This window comes from Halichoerus grypus, chromosome 5, assembly GCF_964656455.1.
Source record: "Halichoerus grypus chromosome 5, mHalGry1.hap1.1, whole genome shotgun sequence".
NCBI lineage: Eukaryota > Metazoa > Chordata > Mammalia > Carnivora > Phocidae > Halichoerus > Halichoerus grypus.
Window position 1 is genome coordinate 112327316 of NC_135716.1, and position 18347 is coordinate 112345662.

The 18347-nt window shown below is 41.8% G+C and overlaps 1 protein-coding gene across 8 annotated transcripts in view; it reads left to right on the forward strand.

The window, feature by feature from the left end:
* TGFBR3 (transforming growth factor beta receptor 3) overlaps positions 1-18347 on the forward strand; it is a 197995-nt gene that overhangs the window by 174263 nt on the left and 5385 nt on the right. For 5 of the 8 annotated variants that reach the window (XM_078072771.1, XM_078072767.1, XM_078072766.1 and 2 more), the window contains 2 exons: positions 6078-6119; positions 8400-8507. In XM_078072771.1, coding sequence (XP_077928897.1) covers positions 6078-6119; positions 8400-8507 — 150 coding nt within the window. The remainder of the gene's footprint in view (positions 1-6077; positions 6120-8399; positions 8508-18347) is intronic. The other 3 variants (XM_078072769.1, XM_078072770.1, XM_078072768.1) reach the window with 3 other exon arrangements.

An 18347-nucleotide genomic window follows, 5' to 3' on the forward strand; every position in this document is an offset into this window, starting at 1 on the left:
TCACACCACATATAAATAAATGGTGGATCTGGGATTCAAATCCAGGCACTTTGATTCCAGAGTTTGTGCCTTTCTAAACCCTTTGCCTTATGCTAGGTGGAGGTTGATTCTAGTTTTTAATAAACTACAAGCAACATTGACATCTATCTCTTGACATCCTCTTCCCACTTCCTTCTCCTTTTCATGCCATACATATCACATTGGTGTTCAAGTTCATACCCAAATACTCTAATTGACTGTGAACTGAAAAGATGAAGAATTTTAGGAAAAAAGTCTGTTCTCCAGAGGGTAAGATGTTGGGAAACATGGAAGCTGTTTAAGAGAGTCTTAAAATTTAGAAGTTCTGTGACTTTGAATTGTAACTCACAAAAAAAGCCCAGAAAACATGAATACTTTATGCACATTATGGTTTATGGCAAAACAATTAAAATAGTTGAGGTAGTGCCATCCTGCCATATTTTCTGAAATATTTTGAAGTATAGGCATGTTAGTGCGGTTTGCTTTGGATGCTGTGACCATTTTTGTGGCATTTGAGAACAGTAGGGCTTACACAATAAAAATGGCTATACCACGTCAATGATAATTTTTTGAGAACGGTGAAAGGGAAAAGTTATCATTTTTCTGAAATTTAGGGCACATATAAAAAAGTGAGTGAGAAAGAACAATAAACATCATTCCCAAATAGGCCATGATTTATGTACGACATGTAATTCTTAGCAAGTTAAATGTTCAAAATACTGAATTTCCACTACATAACTTTTCAAAAATAAGTGTGCTCAGGACAGCACCTGGCATATCATGGGCACTCAGTAAATATTAATTTCCTTTCCTTCCTCTTAACCTCTCAGCCAAACTAGGTTTTTGGGGAGAGTAGGGGTGGACGGGGAATGAAAAGGAAAGTTGTGAACGTCAGTTGGAAGTTAATCCAAGAGAGGCATTACTTTTTGGAACACATTTGATTTTTCCAGAACAAAAATACTCTAATGCACCCAGCCAGGTTTTGTCCTCAGGCTGAGGTAGAGATGAGGAGAAGCTGAGGAGAAAGATGGTAGAAATGCCTAATGGACAGACTAAGTCATTCAGTCTTCATCCAAGGGAGAGAGGTATCATAGGGACTTTTTACTTTGGAATATATATATATATATATCTCAACTATATACAAAAATAGAATAGTAGAATGAAGTCCCATGAATCCTCCTTCTCGTTTCAACAACTACCCATTTATGGCCAAACTTGTTTTATCACTTTCTGTCCCTAGATTGTTTTGAAGGAAATCCAGACATTTCATCTCATCCATAAATATTCCAGTATGCACCTCTAAAAGTTAAGAACCACCAAAAGATTGGGGTGCCTGACTGGCTAGTTGGTGGAGCATGCAACTCTTGATCTCAGGGTTGTGGGTTTGAGCCCCACGTTGGGTGTGGAGATTACTTAGAAAAAATAAAATCTTAAAAAAAAAAAAGCTCTTGGGTAAGGAACCAATGATCAGATCATTTAGGAAGACTACCCTGAAAGCAGCATGAAGTTTGGTTTTGGGGAGATGTACACAGTAATAAGATATAGATGACAATTAGGGCTATTCCAAAAAATGTTTATTGGTACCTGTTATATGCCAGGCATACAGTAAACACATGACCCTGTCTGTAAGGACTTTACAGTGTCAGGCAGGGGTTCACAACCTTGACTCTGTTGATGCTTTTGAGCTGGGTAACTCTGTTGTAGAGGGCTATCCTGTGCATTGTAGGATTTTGAATAGCATCCTTGGCCCCTACCCACTAGATGCCCATAGCCAACCCCTCCACTACCCATTGTGACAACCCCAAATGTCTCCAGACATTTCCAAATGTCCTGGTGGGGTGTGGGGGGGGGGGGGCAAAAATCACCCTAGATAAGAACCACTGATCAAGTGGAAGGGTGCAGATAAGTGACCAGGCAATTGCAGTGAATGCCATAAATATTGAAAGAACCCAGAGAAGGGGATTGTTTACAGTGAAGTTAATAAAAACTGTATGTTAAAAGAGATCTGCACAGAGGCCTCTCTTCATCTCCCTATCTCTCCCTCTTTGCCAAACACCAATAGATGTGGGTACCGAGTACGCACCTTGTTTCCCTGCGGGCCTGCTTGATCCTACCATGTTTAGGAGAACTGAATTGAAAGCTGGAAGCTGAAAGCTGTGGTCAGTTACTCATGCATAACCCCAGAAATATCCCATCTGTGAAAACCATGCCTAACCATCTGAGGAGGGAAATTTGGTTCTAGAGGCACACCGAAATTTGCTCAAGAGTATATGAAGAGATTTAATTCAGAATGTTGATTATAGTTTGTTCTTTCTGCAAATAAATCTCTGTTGTTAACATTCTCTTTGCAGCAATAGCAAGGGTTCCTTTCTTACAATTTTACCCTTAAACCAAAAGTAAATATTGCTGTGTTCCCCTGTTTTCCTTTCAGCATGCCAGCTCGATTATAGGGTTCCGGTGGAGATCAGACTCCTTTAGTCATACACAGGGGTTATTGGGAATTTTTGGAACAAAAAAGAGGATAAAATCCTATAACCTTAGTGCTGCAGCTTGTACTTGTTATTGTTTATGGAGGAACTTCACCCAGGGGAAATAAGCAACAACTGTTTCTATTTAGCGCTGAGAGAAGTCCCCTATTTGGGGTGGGGGAGAAGGATTAGATCATAGCATAAGTCCATTAAGAATTTTAAAACAATGCCATCCATCACAGAGGCCTTGCTCTAAAACCCACATTCTCACATGTGAGGTCTCCTTAAGGGAGAGTCATTATTTAAAACCACTTAGAGATTCTGAGTGACAAAGTTCAGCCATGGGTGGTTGATTGGATGGAACTCTTCCCAGAAGTGTGTATATTTCTCACATGGTGAACACTATAGAGACCTTTAAATGCCTTTGGACTTAGTTCAGTGAATCCAACCACTGCTTCTTGGAAGTAGAATTTTGTGGTTAGATACCCCTACTTCATAGGGTTCTCGTGAGTTTAAAATGAGAAAATCTAAGCGAAGGCTTTTTGTCAGTTGTAAAACACTACACACATGTATAAATGGAAGGCATCACCATCATTATTTTATCTCTGCCACTAGGCTGATGGGACCAAACCCACTGGAGACAGTTTCTTGTGTTATTTTGTAGTTGGTGAGTGTTATGCATACTGAAATATATTTTCTTAAAAAAAAAAAAAAAAAGATTTTCTTAAAAGCTTTCAGTTATTTTAATTTTAGTAATTTTATTTACAACCTGCGCCACCACGTTGCACAACTCTGGGGGGCACCATTCCATTGTGGTGGCTTTGCTTCATCCCGTAGCATTCCTTCCCCTAGAGCTGGACCCGAGCACCCCATGCTGCAGGAATGTAGGCAGCCCAGCTGAGGTGGTTAATCCTGAGAATTTACAATCCTATGTAGCTTCTTTATTTTTATAAACATGACCTCAAATGCTGCTGGTTTGGTCAGTTTTTCACAATTTCTTTTGCTCCACTGTGGATTCCAACACAAGGTATGTGTTCCTTCTTCACTGAATGAAAATGGAGACGAAAAGAGACGCACTAAACACTCACCACTTGCCACTCGAAAGGGCAGGGGCAGAGTGTGTCCCAGGACGCAGCACACTTTTTCTGGGAAGGGCCAGCTGGTGAGTGTTTCGGGTCTGTTCCTCGCACAGTGCCTGCCCTGACAATTCCGGGCTGCTCCTACAGCATTGTAGGCATGGACAATATACAAATGATGTGTGTGGTTATGTTCAAAGAAAACTTTATTTATGGAATTTATTTATGGAATAGGTTTGACTTTCACATACTTTTCATATGTCATAAAATTTTATTCTTTGGGGTTTTTTTTCCAGTCACTTAGAAATACAGAATGTACTCTTAGTTCACAAGCCATACAAAAATAAGTGTTGGGCCATGATACAGCCACTCTGCCGCCCCCCCCCCCCCCCCCCCCGTTTGTGCTGTTCTCACTCTGAGTCACAAGTAGCTTCTTAATCAGTGCTCCCCTGCTAAGGACAGAGCAACACTCCCCAGTCATGTAGCCTCTGAAGCAGAATCTGGAATTTGGGTTCAGCCCCTGCCCTGATGCTTTCCAGCTGTGACCTTGGGCAAGTCACATGATAGCAGAGTCTCAGGATGCTCGTTTGTAAAATAGTGATAAGAATTCTTTTTCTGCCTCTCTCACAGGGCTGGTGTGAAACTCAAATGAGATTTGAACACGAAAGCATTATAGAAATGTCAAAGCATTCAAGCACTGTTGTATAGCCTTGTTCCCAGCTCCCTCTGTTGTCTCCATTGTCAACATTCTAGTCATCCTTCACCGATTTCTGGCAGGCCTGTTCCATGCTAGGCTGAGCCCTGGGATGTCCAGATGAGTAAGAACTAGACCCTGCCCTCCAGGCAGAAAAGAATCTAGAGAATTACAATGTGATGGAGTATATGTAGGACAACTGAGGGGTGGAATAAGCCACGTGGGTAGAGACTGGCCCTGCTGGGGTGGAGGTTGGAGGGAGAGTCAGAGAAAGCCTCCCAGTGAACATACCAACAAAGCAGGTCTGAGGGAGGAGGGTATTTCAGGGGATGGCTTGCAAAAGTATGATGATCAGAGCAGCATAGAGAATTTGGGGAGCTTAAGTAAGTATGAGGAGCCCAGCATGGGTGAAGGGCCCATTAGGAAAGGAGGCTAGCAACAGGTTGGTAGAGAAGGAAGGCAGAACTTTTGTGTGCCAGGCTGGAGTTTAGATTTTTTTTCCTATGAGTGCAGGAAGTCATGGAGCAATTTAATCAGGTCAATAACATAATCAACTCTGGGCTCTGGAAAATTCACTCCGAGGGGAAAATATGGAGGAGGAAATATTTGGGGCAGGAGCAGGGGCAGTGGGTGGAAACAAGGAGACCAGTTAGGAAAGCTCTGTAATAATGCAGATGTATGATGAAAAGATGCTGAGTGGCACCTGGGTGGCTCAGTTGCATCCAACTCTTAGTTTTGGCTCAGGTCATGATTGTGAGATTGCCCGTCAGGCTCCACTCAGCACAGAGTCTGCTTGTCCCTCTCCTTCCCCCTCTGCCCCTCCCCCTGTGTGTGGGCGCGTGCTCTATCGCTCGCTTAGATAAATAAATAAATAAATAAATAAATAAATAAATAAATAAATAAATAAATTCTTGTTTTTTTTAAAGAATTTTTTATTCATTTGAGACAGAGAGAGAGAGAGAGCATGAGCAGGGGGAGAGGCAGAGGAAGAGGGAGAAGCAGACTCCCTGCTGAGCAGGGAGCCGGACATGGGAGTTGATCCCAAGCCCGAGATCATGACCTGAGCCAAAAGCAGATGCTTAGCCATCTGGGCCACCCAGGCACCCCTAAATTCTTATTTTTTAAAAAAGGAGCTGAACTATGGGATAATAGCATTAAGGAAAGAAGAATAAGGACACTTTTACAAAACTTATGTACATTTTTTCAAAGATCTTATTTATTTACTTATTTGTTTATTTACTTATTTATTTGAGTGAGAGAGAGAGAGGAAGAGAGAGAGGAAGAGGCAGAGGGAGAGAGAATCCAAGCAGACTCTGCTGAGTTGAGCATGGAGCCTCATGCAGGGCTCGATCTCACGACCCTGAGATGATCTGAGCCGAAACCAAGAGTCGGATGCTTAACCCACTGAGCCACCCAGGCACCCCACAAAACTTGTGTACGTTAAAAGAATTTTTTGAAAGTGGAAAAACATCATGAATACACTGGAGAAATATGGTATTTAAAGGTATTGAATCCTCTTGTAAATAAATATAAAGGTGTACACACACACATACATGCTGTCAGACTCAAATTCCTTAAGTTTGCCTTCAAGTTTTCTTCAGATTGGAGAGCCTGTACAATTGATTGTTGACAAAGTACAATGCTTAACATTTCTGAGTAGCCCATGTTACAGTTTTGACATCTAAAGAGGATAACTGACAAAGATTTCACAGAGTATTAACCAATAGGAAAGTGTCAATCTCTGCTGAGATTGTGATGAACTTTTGCTTAAAACTTGGTTTCTCTGTGGAATGCATCATCATTTTTTTTTTTTTTTTTCAGAAACAGGTCCAAGCATTAAGGAACCGAGTCCAATTTCTCCACGTAAGTCTTTATGCATCTATTTCGAAAGGAAGCCTCTTGGGCTTTTTATAAGAATGAGTTGGTTATAGAGCATTTGGCAAACTTTGAGTTTTGATAAGAAGACCTCTGCTCTCATTCCCTGTCTCCCCCTTTTTTTCATAATCTCATACTTTTTCCTTTCCTCTGTCTTTCCTTCATCCTCTTTCTTTTTTCCTGTCTGCCACTTTTAAATGTGAATTTGTGGACCCACTGGCATGTGTGGCCTTAATGGGAAGGTAGTAACTTACTTAGCTTTAGAGAGAGTTCATTATTTGTATACTTATACCAGTTGTGATCTAAAACCAATAAATCACAGCTATGGGAGTGGTTTGCTTTACTTGTCATCGATAGTAGTTACCTGCTCAGGGAAGTAGTGCTAAGGGAACTAGTTGCTGTCTCTTTGAGACGATCTCTAGTCCAGTGGGGGTGTGCAAGGAAAGGGGAGGAGGGGGGACTTGTAAGAAAAAAAAGAGAAGAGACCAACTACTACAGAATGATGCATTGGGATTTGTCTGAGCCAATTTTGTCACCATACGGAAGAAAATTCTGACCAAAAAATATTCCGGTGACTTACCCGTGGTTATAATTGGCATTCAGGCAGGACTATAACCTGGGCTTTCTGGCTTTGCACCCATAGCTCTTCTAGATGCTGTTGCCTTGTGGGGAGAATCTATGCTTTATTCTTTCCTACAACTCTCTAGGTTAGTCTCCATGGCTCACCTCATACACATAACAGTCTGGCGAGTTCCTTTATGCAAAGCACTACACCGTTACAATTAAGTGTCTTACTTCAACAATATCACGAAAGAGTATCATAAACCCACAAAGAGACACATGTGGATATATTTCTTTCATACTGACCCAGCCTGATTTTCATAAATGACATCTCCATTTTTAGAATTTCAGAGGAGTTTTCCTCAAAACTTTCAGTGGTGCCCCATTTTTGCATCTGTAAGCATAAAAAGGCAAATCATCTTTTAATACCTACAGACTAAATTAAGTGGAGTGTATGGTTTGGTTCGTCTTAACCGCCAGAGTTCTTCCCAGTTCATATTCCTTCCTCAGGATCCCCAAACCTTCTACAAACTCCTTTTGTTTACTCCCTGCCTTCGGCAGGTGAAGCAATGCTATCCCCATTTCCAGAAGTTGACACACCAAAGGGCATATGGCTAGAAAAGTAGCCATCAGGACTTGGAAATTCCAAAATTCCAAAATCTTTGGCAGCATGGCATACTTTTCCTGAGCCCTTACAAGTTCTGGGGCTGCTCGGAGGTGGGGAGGGGGGTGTCACATTTGTCCATACAACCAGATATTTTACACTGAAGTAAGATGAAAGGCAAAGAGATTTAATTTACATAGAGATCAGCCGGAGTTGCTTCTGACTCAAGAGGAACATAGAAATGGGATTGAGATAGTAGGGAGATCCTACACCCTAAATTTACATTTTAAAAAATAGACACCCTAGAAATTTTATTCAACTGAAAACCCTGTCTCTTGGAAGCTGATTTTAACTTCTTATAAGTGATTCATAGAAGGTAGTTCTCTTAAATGAAAGGAAATGTTCTATTTCTGTGGCCTGGAATTAATTTCAAATATAAACATCTTTGCCAAGTGGAGGAACAATTGGTTCTATTTATATGTTTTGCTGACCATAAAACTGACATAACTCCACATTGAGAAGTATTTCCGTCCCCCTCATAGAAAGATCACGGTTAGAAGAGTGTTAAAAAGTAGGTTGTTTTAAATGACACAATACAGAATTGTTAGGATGGAGGGTTTGATCTGAGGGGACCAGCGAAACGTTAGAATCTATAGGAATAGTTGATCCTTACCTTATGTTTCCTCCTTGTCCACCCCCTATCTTCCTGTTACCTCTCATACCTATAAATGTCCGTGAAAATGTATTTGTAGATTATTTGAAATGTGTTTTCTGTGTGTTTTCTTGTCTCGTTGTTGGAAGTGTTTGATGAATAAGAAGCAATGCACCACATTTCGATAATGGGAGCTCACTTCATTTTCCAAAGCATCTTCAAACTGAGGATGCAACCTGAGGCTGTCTTGGAAATCTGATCATTTCATTTTTCTTTTGAGGAAAAAAAATGTGCAAGTTTTAAAGACATTGCATTTGGTTGGGATTCTCATTTTGTCCTCATTTTCTTAGTCCGTGCCCAGCCTTCTTGACAGTGCTTGTGAAACAAATACAAAATTGCAACATCTGGTGCAGACTCACTGAAAGTATGTACTGGCTTCCCTTCCTTATAGCAGTTTTCCACGGTCTGGACACCCTCACCGTGATGGGCATTGCGTTTGCGGCGTTTGTGATCGGAGCGCTCCTGACGGGGGCCCTGTGGTACATCTATTCTCACACAGGTGAGTGTGACCATCGAATATTAGTTGGTGTGTGTCCTATGTGTCTGCCACACAGCAGACATTTCAGTGTTTCGTGACACGGATGAGTGGATGGAATAATAATGAACGAGAGAGAAAGGTCATTCCCACAGTTTGCACATGGACATATTTGGCATCAGTTGGGTTTTGCAAAAATATTATTTGCTTTAAGCACCGTTAGAAAAGGAATGTTTACACTATGCTAATTGCAATTGAGATGTTGGTGAAGGTTAGCTACTAATAAAGCTATTTTGTGGTTAGGGTTTAATTAAAGAAAATTGATGTAGACAAAATGGAAATATAAACCCTTCCCTCAATGCTCAAGACTTCAGTACAGACGTATGAATGGGCAGGAAGTGAAAAAGGAAGCTAAGATTTTATTACCATATTTGCCAAGAGGCTGAGCACTGTCCTCCAGAGTCCCCGATCTCAATGACTTCAACCAGAATTTCTTGACCCTTTTAAAACCCATGCCATGTCCTCTTTTTTTTTAAGATTTTATTTATTTGTCAGAGAGAGAGAGAGCACAAGCAGGGGGAGTGGCAGGCAGAGGGAGAAGCAGGCTTCCCACTGAGCAGGGAGCCCGATGCAGGGCTCAATCCCAGGACCCTGGAATCATGGCCTGAGCTGAAGGTAGACGCTTAACCAACTGAGCCACCCAGGCGCCCCGCTATGTGCTCTTTGATAAGCATAAAAGTCTCATGTCTTTCTTCTGTAAAGTTATTTAAATTTTTTTAAAATATATTTTCATGAATTGCAAACAAATAAAAATGGTGAAACAAAGCACTTTGTTTTCAAACTATGTTCCTCTTCCCCCAAAATTCTGATGTGCCCCCGCACCCTTCTCTTGCCCCTTCCCCTCAATCCCAAGGTTGAAACCTTCTGGCCTGAGCAGAGAACCTGTTCTGACCCCAGTACAGAGGGCAGGCCTGGCAAGGGGGGTCTAGTGCAGTGGGGAAGAAACAAATGGACTGCCCTTATGTTACTTCTTAGTTTCCGTGCAGATAGATATAGCCAAGAAAGATACGCATTTGGGGGTATGTCTAGTGAGCTAGCTGGGCTTCTATGTCCTTGGATCCTTGCAGTTTACACTGTGAACCCAGGTAAATTGTGCTTGATTTATCAGTCAGAGGCCGTGGCAGGTTCAGCCTTTCTGTTTAGAATTTCATTAATTTTCCACTGAACCAATGAATGCCTTCATCTTTGGCCTTACCTTGCGCCATTCAACCAGACAATCTGAAAAGAAGACTGCTTTAAAGGGAGGAGAAGTACGGAAGGGCATTTTGAGAAGTCATATCTTAATCCTTACCAGAATTTTCCCTTCAAATACTGCATCCTCCAACTGAGTCATTTTAGATTGTGGCAGAACGAATCCTTTTGTGCCTAGCTTGGGGAAGTCACACAGTCCAAAGCAAAAGTTGAGGAGAGTGTAATAGTGGGGCTTTGAGTCCTCAGATTCTTGTTCCTAGTCAGTGATGTTTGAGGGAGGTATATTTCATGTGAGAGAGAAAATACGACTCTTAACCTTACATGTAATGATTCTGAGGATATACAAACCACTGTGAATCGAGTTAGGAATAGTCTTCCTTGTGAACGCCTCATACAAAGCACCAGAAGGGACAGCTTTTAGCGGAGTAGCATTTTAGAATAAATACTTTGTCACGGGAATATGGACACATTCAGATCGCACACTAGCCGTTTCTCACAATCTTTCCCCATGTCCTGCGTGGCTAGGAGGTTCTAGGGCTGTTGGCAGCTTCTGCTGTATGTTGGGAATGAACTTGAAACTATGCCAAGAAGACTCTGTAGCCCTGAGGATTTTATATGGGCTTAACATGTGCCTGCTGAGCCCTGACTAGCCTTGGCCATTGAGCTACACCCTCAAACCCTGAGAGTTCATCTCAGGCCAGGTAGGGCCAGGAAGCCAGGTCCAGCTACCGCATAGCCCTTGCTCTTGGCACACACCCCACTGAACTCACTCTGATAATCCCCGACTCTCGTGCACAGCCAAGCTCACAAACCTGATAAAAAGCCTTTATTGCTCTGCTCATTAAATTCCCAAGTTTATTGTTTCTTCTCCCTTCCCCCACAAACCAGAGACTGAAGGGGAGGAGTTTTTACATTTTGTTAATATAGAAATAGGCTTGGAAATAGATGAAAGAAAAACAAAACCCCAAAACCCTTCCTGTTATGGTTTCCAGCAATATAAATTACGCTGATTTGGAAGTTAAAAGATTTATAGACACTGTCATTTGGGCTCTAACCCTTCTAGCATCACATGTGATAAAGCTTCAGAATGACTTTTTACTAACAGACGTAGCCTCTGGTTCATTTTAAAGACTCCTAAGGGAAGCCAACATCACATGAGTGTGAAGAAGGCTCGCTTCAGACCCCAGTGGTACTATCCTGTCCAGAACTCCTCCGGTTTCGTATCTGGATCAGCTAAGCGGCAAGTTTAGATGAAGAAAGATCATAATGGAGTAGCCAGTGGAGAGAAGTGTGTATACAAACACAGACTCAGTGCGTTCAATTTCTGCAGTAATCTAAGCTGTGGAACTCAGACCTTATATGGCATAATTTGGGGTTCGAGCAGCATCTGCCTCTGTGTCAGAAACAATCCTTAATTTAGACAGATTCTCTTCGATTACGCTTTCTGTTCCTTCTGAACACAGAGCACAAAACCAAGTCACATGTTTGAATTGGGGTTATCTATTTACATACCTGTAATGTGTGTTAGTCTAAGAAAGCTGGATCCCTCCTTTTTCATACCATAGCTTTGGGCACCATAAGGGATACTTCCTTAAGGCCATATTAACCCTGTTTGGAAAACTCCATTCCTGAAACTTAGCTTTCTCTACTGAGATGGTGCGAAAGAGAAGGAGCAGGTGGAATGGAAATGGTGCTAGAAAGGAACCGTGGAATCTTGATGCTCCTGAGAGCCGTACTAGTTCAAGAGTCCCAAATCTGTAGTCCATGAAGGTTTTTTTGAGGTGAGGGGCAAAAGTATTTACTTTTATTTTTTAGTAAAACTTTCTAGCCTTATCACAGTAGTACCCGCACATAGTTTAAAGGCTGAAATAGTTCTATAAGAACTATTGTTCATGTTATGAAGGACATGAGTCCCCTACTGCCCCACTCCCTTTTCTTGCTCCTCAGAGCACCATTTTTGACTCTTAGCTGATTATTTTGGACATTAATCCATAAGTCGAAATAATAGGAGTATAATATCGCCACTTCTTATCACTTTTAGGCCTTTTCTGTCCACCTCCTACACTGGAAAATGAGAATTTACTTCCTTTTCATCCCTGTGCCCCAATTATACATTCATGCCCCTAATTGCCCCCCTATCTCCACCATCCTCCTAACAGAATTATACTGAAATTTGGGGTAGATCAGTATTTACTGTTTACATTACTATGACTACCTAAATGCTAATCACAATTTAGCTATGTAATATATTATTGTTCCTTCTGCATGATTTTTTTTCTTTTAGAGAGAGAGAGAGAACATGCAAGTGGGGCTATGAGGGGCAGTGTGCAGACGGAAAGAGGGAATCCCAAGCAGGCTCCACACCCAGTGTGGAGCCCAATGTGGGGCCCAATCTCACGACCCCGAGACCATGACCCGAGCTAAAACCAAGAGTTGGACGCTTAACCAACTAAGCTACCTAGGCGCCCCATTCCTGCATGACTTTTAATTTTCCCTAGAATTAATGATCATCTCCCCCCGCACACACATGAGCTTAGTTTTCTGTATACTTCTCACTAATTCATCTGTTGACTCTCTGCCAGTGGACTCAATTTTCTCTTAACACATTCAGACAACAGAGCTTCTTCTGATTCATTTCCTTCACTAAATCTTTCCTGGAGCCTTCTTACCCGTTCCTGTCTGAACTGGTCACCCTCTCTGTTTGGACACTGCTATCTTCTTATATTCTTTCACCACCATTCTGGGGGTTGCCTGCACTTTGGAGTTTTGAATGGCTTGTATCATCTATCCCATGTTTTCCTCCTTCTTCGTTGAAAAGGTATGTAAGAAGTAAATGTTTGTCACACCTTGCATATCTGAAAATATCTTCAGTTTATACAAACACATGGTAGATAGTTTGGCAAAGTATAGAATTTTAGGTCATAAATAATTTTCCTTCAGAATTTTAGAAGCACTCTTCATTGACCTTTAGCTCTGAAGATTGCTTTTGGGAAACTCAAAGCCATTCAGATTCCTGGCCTGTTTGTTGTTGTTGTTGTTGTTGTTGTTTTGGTTTGGTTTGGTTTGGTTTTTTCTGGAAGAAATTTTACAACAGTCCTTGATTTAGGTGTATTTTCATACATTATGCCAGGCATTAACCGAGTCCTTTCAGTCTAGAAACTCATGTCCTTGAGCATTAACATTTTTAGAATTATTTGTTTTCTCCTATTTTCTGTGTTCTCTCATTCTAGAAATCATTTTAGAATTGAATCTCTTGGGGCACCTGGGTGGCTCAGTCAGTTAAGCATCCTACTCTTGATTTTGGCTCAAGTCATGATCTCAGGGTAAAAAGAACCTTTTGAACGATCACCTAATTTTCCTTTCTTTTCTGTTTTCCACTTTTTCCCTTAATTTCTAAGAGATTTCTTCATCTTTATCTTTTAGTTTCCTACTGAATTTTTATTTATTATTTATTTTTTATTTTTAAAATATTTTATTTATTTATTTGTCAGAGGGGTTGGAGAGAGCACAAGCAGGGGGAACAGCAGGCAGAGGGAGAAACAGGCTCCCCACTGAGCAGGGAGCCTGACGCAAGACTCGATCCCAGGACTCGATCATGACCTGAGCTGAAGGCAGATGCTTAACTGACTGAGCCACCCCAGGCGCCCCAGTTTCCTACTGAATTTTTAAATACCGTATTCAAATCTTTAAATTCCAAAATATTTTCCTATGAATCAAAAATATATATCCTATTTTTATCTCATGAGTATAATATCTTATCTCTCTGAGAAGACTAAAATAGGATTATCTAAGAATGAGTAAGTTCTGAGCTTGTGGATGGGACATATTGCTTGTGAACTTCCCTTAGGGTGATCTGGCTGGGCCTTTTATCGGAAGAACTCCTGATAACACATCTTTGGATCTTTCCTCTTGAGCTCATCAGGTTTTCAGTAAAACAGGTTTTCCTGTTTTCTTTCTCGAGGGTGTAGATCTGGCTGTCAGTGTTCTGGGGGTCCTCTTTCAGCTGGGTTCTCTGCTCTCAGCTGTCCTGGTGTTGGTCAGACTCTCCGTTTCATCTTCTGGAGAGTAAACTTCCTGTTTTCCTCCGGGGCTGAAGAGGGGCAGGGGCCCACCACACAGAGTAAAGAAGGGGATTTAGGGAAATCTCACTGCTACTTATACGGAAGTCAGCCAACCCCAGTGCTTGCAGCCCCATGTTTACCCTCTCTTTTGGGGTATCTGATGCCACCATTTCTTGAGTTTTTGAGGGTTCTGGGTTATACCTTGGTTGTTTCTCAGCTTTTCTTACTGTTGGCATAGGTTCTGGCTCTCTTAAATCTGCTAGGTCACTCACCCATTTCTTCACCAGTTTCCAATATTTTACTGCTGTTGTCTCCATTCCTATTTTTCTTCTTCTTCTTCTTCTTCTTCCTCTTCCTCTTCCTCCTCTTCCTCCTCTTCCTCCTCTTCCTCCTCTTCCTCCTCCTCCTCTTCTCCTCCTCCTCCTCCTCCTCTTCCTCCTCTTCCCCTTCCTCTTCCTCTTCTTCTTTCTTGCAGGTTTATGCCTTTTAAGTTTGGTGAGATTTTCCTCCAGGCCTGTGTGTAGGTTGCGATTCTGTACCAGTTAATGTCCCGGTCTCTTGATACCCTAATTGTAATGATTTCAGTAGCTCACCCTGTAAGAAGAGTGAACTAGACTATTTTTAGTTGAGAGAAGTTTTCAGCTGCTGTTTATCAGTTTCTAAAGTTGTGCCTCCCCATTCTCCAAGCTAAAACACTTTCCTTTTGCAAACAAATCCATGCAGGAGGATGGGTTAGATGTTGTCATCATTTATCTTTACTTTAACTTGCCTTATGGCCCCTGAACAGAATGTACTCAAATTATCTGAATGTACATCTTTTTATCTGATGATAATAAGAGGAAGAAGAGAGGAAGAGGGAAAAAGAAGGGGGTCCTGGGGGGAGGCCGCCCTCCACGTGTATCTGTGCAACCCTTGGACTTGAAGCTCTAGTTCCACTGCTAGCCTTGTTACCTGAGCCAGGTATATTAACCACATTTCCTTTTAGTAAACATAAACCTGATTCCTATTCCCCAGGATTGTTGGCAGTAAGAACGCTTAAGCAGGAATGCATGTGAAAGGTCTCCTGAACTCCCAAGTCCTCCAAAAATGTAAGATACTGAAGGTTTCTCAGATGTGTAGGCAGAGAAAAATCTAAGAGTGGAAGGAATGCTGCATTTCACAGAGCAAAATAAAATGCTGAGGTCTTGAATTAGGTGTGCCTTTCCTAATCCCTCAGGCTTCTATTCAGCAATCCTGAATTGAACCAACTGTGTGGTTTTTTTTTTTAATTTTATTTATTTATTTGAGAGAGAGAGAGCACAAGCAGGGGGAGCAGCAGAGAGAGGGGGAGAAGCAGGCACCCTGCTGAGCAAGGAGCCCGATGCGGGACTCGATCCCAGGACCCCAGGATCACGACCCAAGCTGAAGGCAGATGCTCAACTGACTGAGCCACCCAGGCGCCCCCATACTATGTGTTCTTAAAGCAGAAGTCAAGCACATCCTTAGGTTTACCTGAGTCAGATAAGAGCTTTTAATTAGGAGAATCTGTGGGGGCTTCCTATGTTTCTAGAAATCTGAAGTTTCTTCAGGCTCCCAAGTTTAGTCCAGGTGAAGAGAGGAGCAGCAAGACAGATATGACTAAAGTAGGGGGCAAGAGACTCAGTCCCGGCGATCAGAAAGATCCAGGTGGGAACCCAGGTGCAACCATAAAGACGGCAGGATCCACCGTGTGTAGAGTTAAGAAGCTGTTGTACATTTATGACTTAATAAAATAATTCTAAAGGAAAACAAAACAAACAAACAAAAAAGTAAGATAGCTACAGGGCGCCTGGCCAGCTCAGGTGGTAGAGCAGGTGACTCGATCTCGGGGTCGTAAGTTGGAGCCCCACATTTGGGTATAGAGATTCCTTAAAATAAAAATCTTTTTAAAAATAAAAAATAAAGTAAGATAGCCATAGAAAACCAAAATGCAGGTGCAAATAGGTTGGCCATACTGCAGGAATATAGAAAGAAAGCGATAGGATATTCTGAAAGGTCTTTTTTTTTTTTTAAAGATTTTATTTATTTATTTGACAGAGAGTTAGTGAGAGCAGGAACACAAGCAGGGGGGAGTGGGAGAGGGAGAAGCAGGCTTCCCGCCGAGCAGGGAGCCCGATGTGGGACTCGATCCCAGGACCCTGGGATCATGACCCGAGCCAAAGGCAGATGCTTAACGACTGAGCCACCCAGGTGCCCTATTCTGAAAGGTCTTAAAGTCCTGCCTTGCAGGACGCCTGGTTGGCTCTTTCTGTTAAGTGTCTGCCTTCGGCTCAGGTCATGATCCCAGGGTCCTGGGATCGAGCCCCACATCGGGCTCCCTGCTCAGCGGGGAGCCTGCTTCTTTCTCCCTCTCCCTCTGCTTGTGCTCTCTGTCTCTCTGTCAAAAAAATAAAATCTTAAAAATAAATTCATTCATTCACTCATTCCTGCCTTGGAATATTTCCCCCTTTCCTCATAAATTATAACAACATCAAATTTACCCCTCCTGCTGAGTTTGCCTGCAGAAGGAAAGTCTTTTAGCTCAGAAAGTAGGGAGGGACAATTTTTGAAAATGATAAATAGTGATTGAAAATTTCTATAAACTAATGGTAGTCTAGTTCACTCTCCTTACAGGAGTAAGCTTGTAAAATAATTACAGTTAAGATATCAAGAGATTGAGACATTGATTGGTACATAATTGCAAACAACACATTGGCCTAGCGGACAGTATCTTTTTCTTTCCAGCATCAAGTAATAGTAAATCTAAATCACCCCCAGGCATATGGTTTTCAATCCGGTGCTTAAGTATCTTCCAAGAAAGAGATTCCATAAATTCCCCTTATAACTAACCAATCCCCACAATCAGCAAGTTCTTTTCTCTGTGACCTAAATCCTTTTTGCTACCATTTAAACTCATTTCCTCATGTTCTGCCCTCAAGAGAGATAAAGAACAGCTGTCTGCTCTTCTTTATAATAATCCTCTTTGGGTGATATTTGCAAACTTTCTCCTTTGGGCTAAATGTTTGAGATTCCTCTCACCTTTCTTTAAAATTCTTCTGTTGTTGTTTCCCCATAGAGCCTCTCTGTGTTATTCACATCTTTCTGTGATAAAGTTTCTTCCCCACGACCTGCCATGCTGAAAGACACAGAGATAAGAATCCAGTTGTAAAGTAGACTGCCAAAGGTGGCAGGAAATCAGATTTGGACAACTCCATGCCAAGCAAAAGAAATAAAACATTATCCCTTAAGAAATATATTTTTCTGTTTCTGAAAGCATCTTTGGCAATAGCTCAGCTCAGCCACAGGCGAATATGTGAGCTGGGTCAAATTAGTTCTAACACACCCTCCTCCAAATGCCTCTTCCCTTACTACCCTTCCTCCCCACATCTCTCTTCCTCAGTGGGGTGTGAAATTTTAGGAGCAAAGTGTGAAGACTGAACACATTTCTTCTGATGGCCAACTGTGATGTTTATGAGCAGCAAGGATCCTTCCTTGGACTCCTTATATTTGCTAAGTGGGGCTACTCTGCTTAGTCCTGTGGTCCTCGCTGCCCATCTTCTCCAGAAGAAGGGTGGTTGTGTTTGTCACCCAAGGGATGTGTTAGAGAAAGTCAGTGCTCCAAGAAATGAGAGGTCACCGTGATAGCAGAAAACCAAAGGGCCCAGCTCAGAAAACCCAGGGGAACTCCATTGGCTTGTTAAGCAGAAGTGTCTGCACATTAAACTTTGTTTCTCATGGTGACTTTTTCTGTAGCACCACCTCCATCAGACAACAAAAAACTTTGTCTTAATTTCTGAGAAGGTAAAAGTTTTTAATAACTTGGTTATATTGAGAAATCTGATGTCTTACATGTGAAAACAGCCACCACGGTAGAAGAGGGTATTTTCCGTATTTCTGGGCAGATTCTCAGATGAAGATTCTCCTTGGCTTGGCACATTATTGGCTCAAAGTCAGGAGATGATTTTTTTTCCTAATTTTTTCCCCTGAAGTGTAGTTGCCACACAGTGTTACATGTTGCAGGTGTCCAACATAGTGATTCCTCAAGTTTATACATTCTGCAACGTTCACCGCAAGTGTAGCTACCATCTGTCAGCATATAATGCTGTTTCAAAGTCAGTAGATTATTAGGTTAAATTGACTTGTACACCATGGTGAAACGCATCCTGCAGTCTTGAGTATAGGGGGCTTCTTTGTTTTGAGCTTTCATTTTGGACAGTGTTTTGCATTAGCACCAGAGTTTCCAAAACTGGAAGTTGAAAGACCTTTTTAATAGGCACTGATTAAAATAAACTGACATGGCAACAAATTGTATTTGGCAAATAGACATCAGAAAGCAAATATTCAGACTTCCTGGGCAGGGAGTAGAACTGGCACCTTTCCTGACTCAGAATAATCAAGCACATGTCCAGGTCTGGATGAGACGCTTGTTCATTGTCGACAAATGAGGCAAGGCCATCTTGCTTTAGCTGCTATCAGGCTGCACAAATGAAGTCCAGGTGAGCCAAAAGGAGAGGTGAAGTGTCGATTCCTCCTGCTTTTCTGGTATATCCTCTAT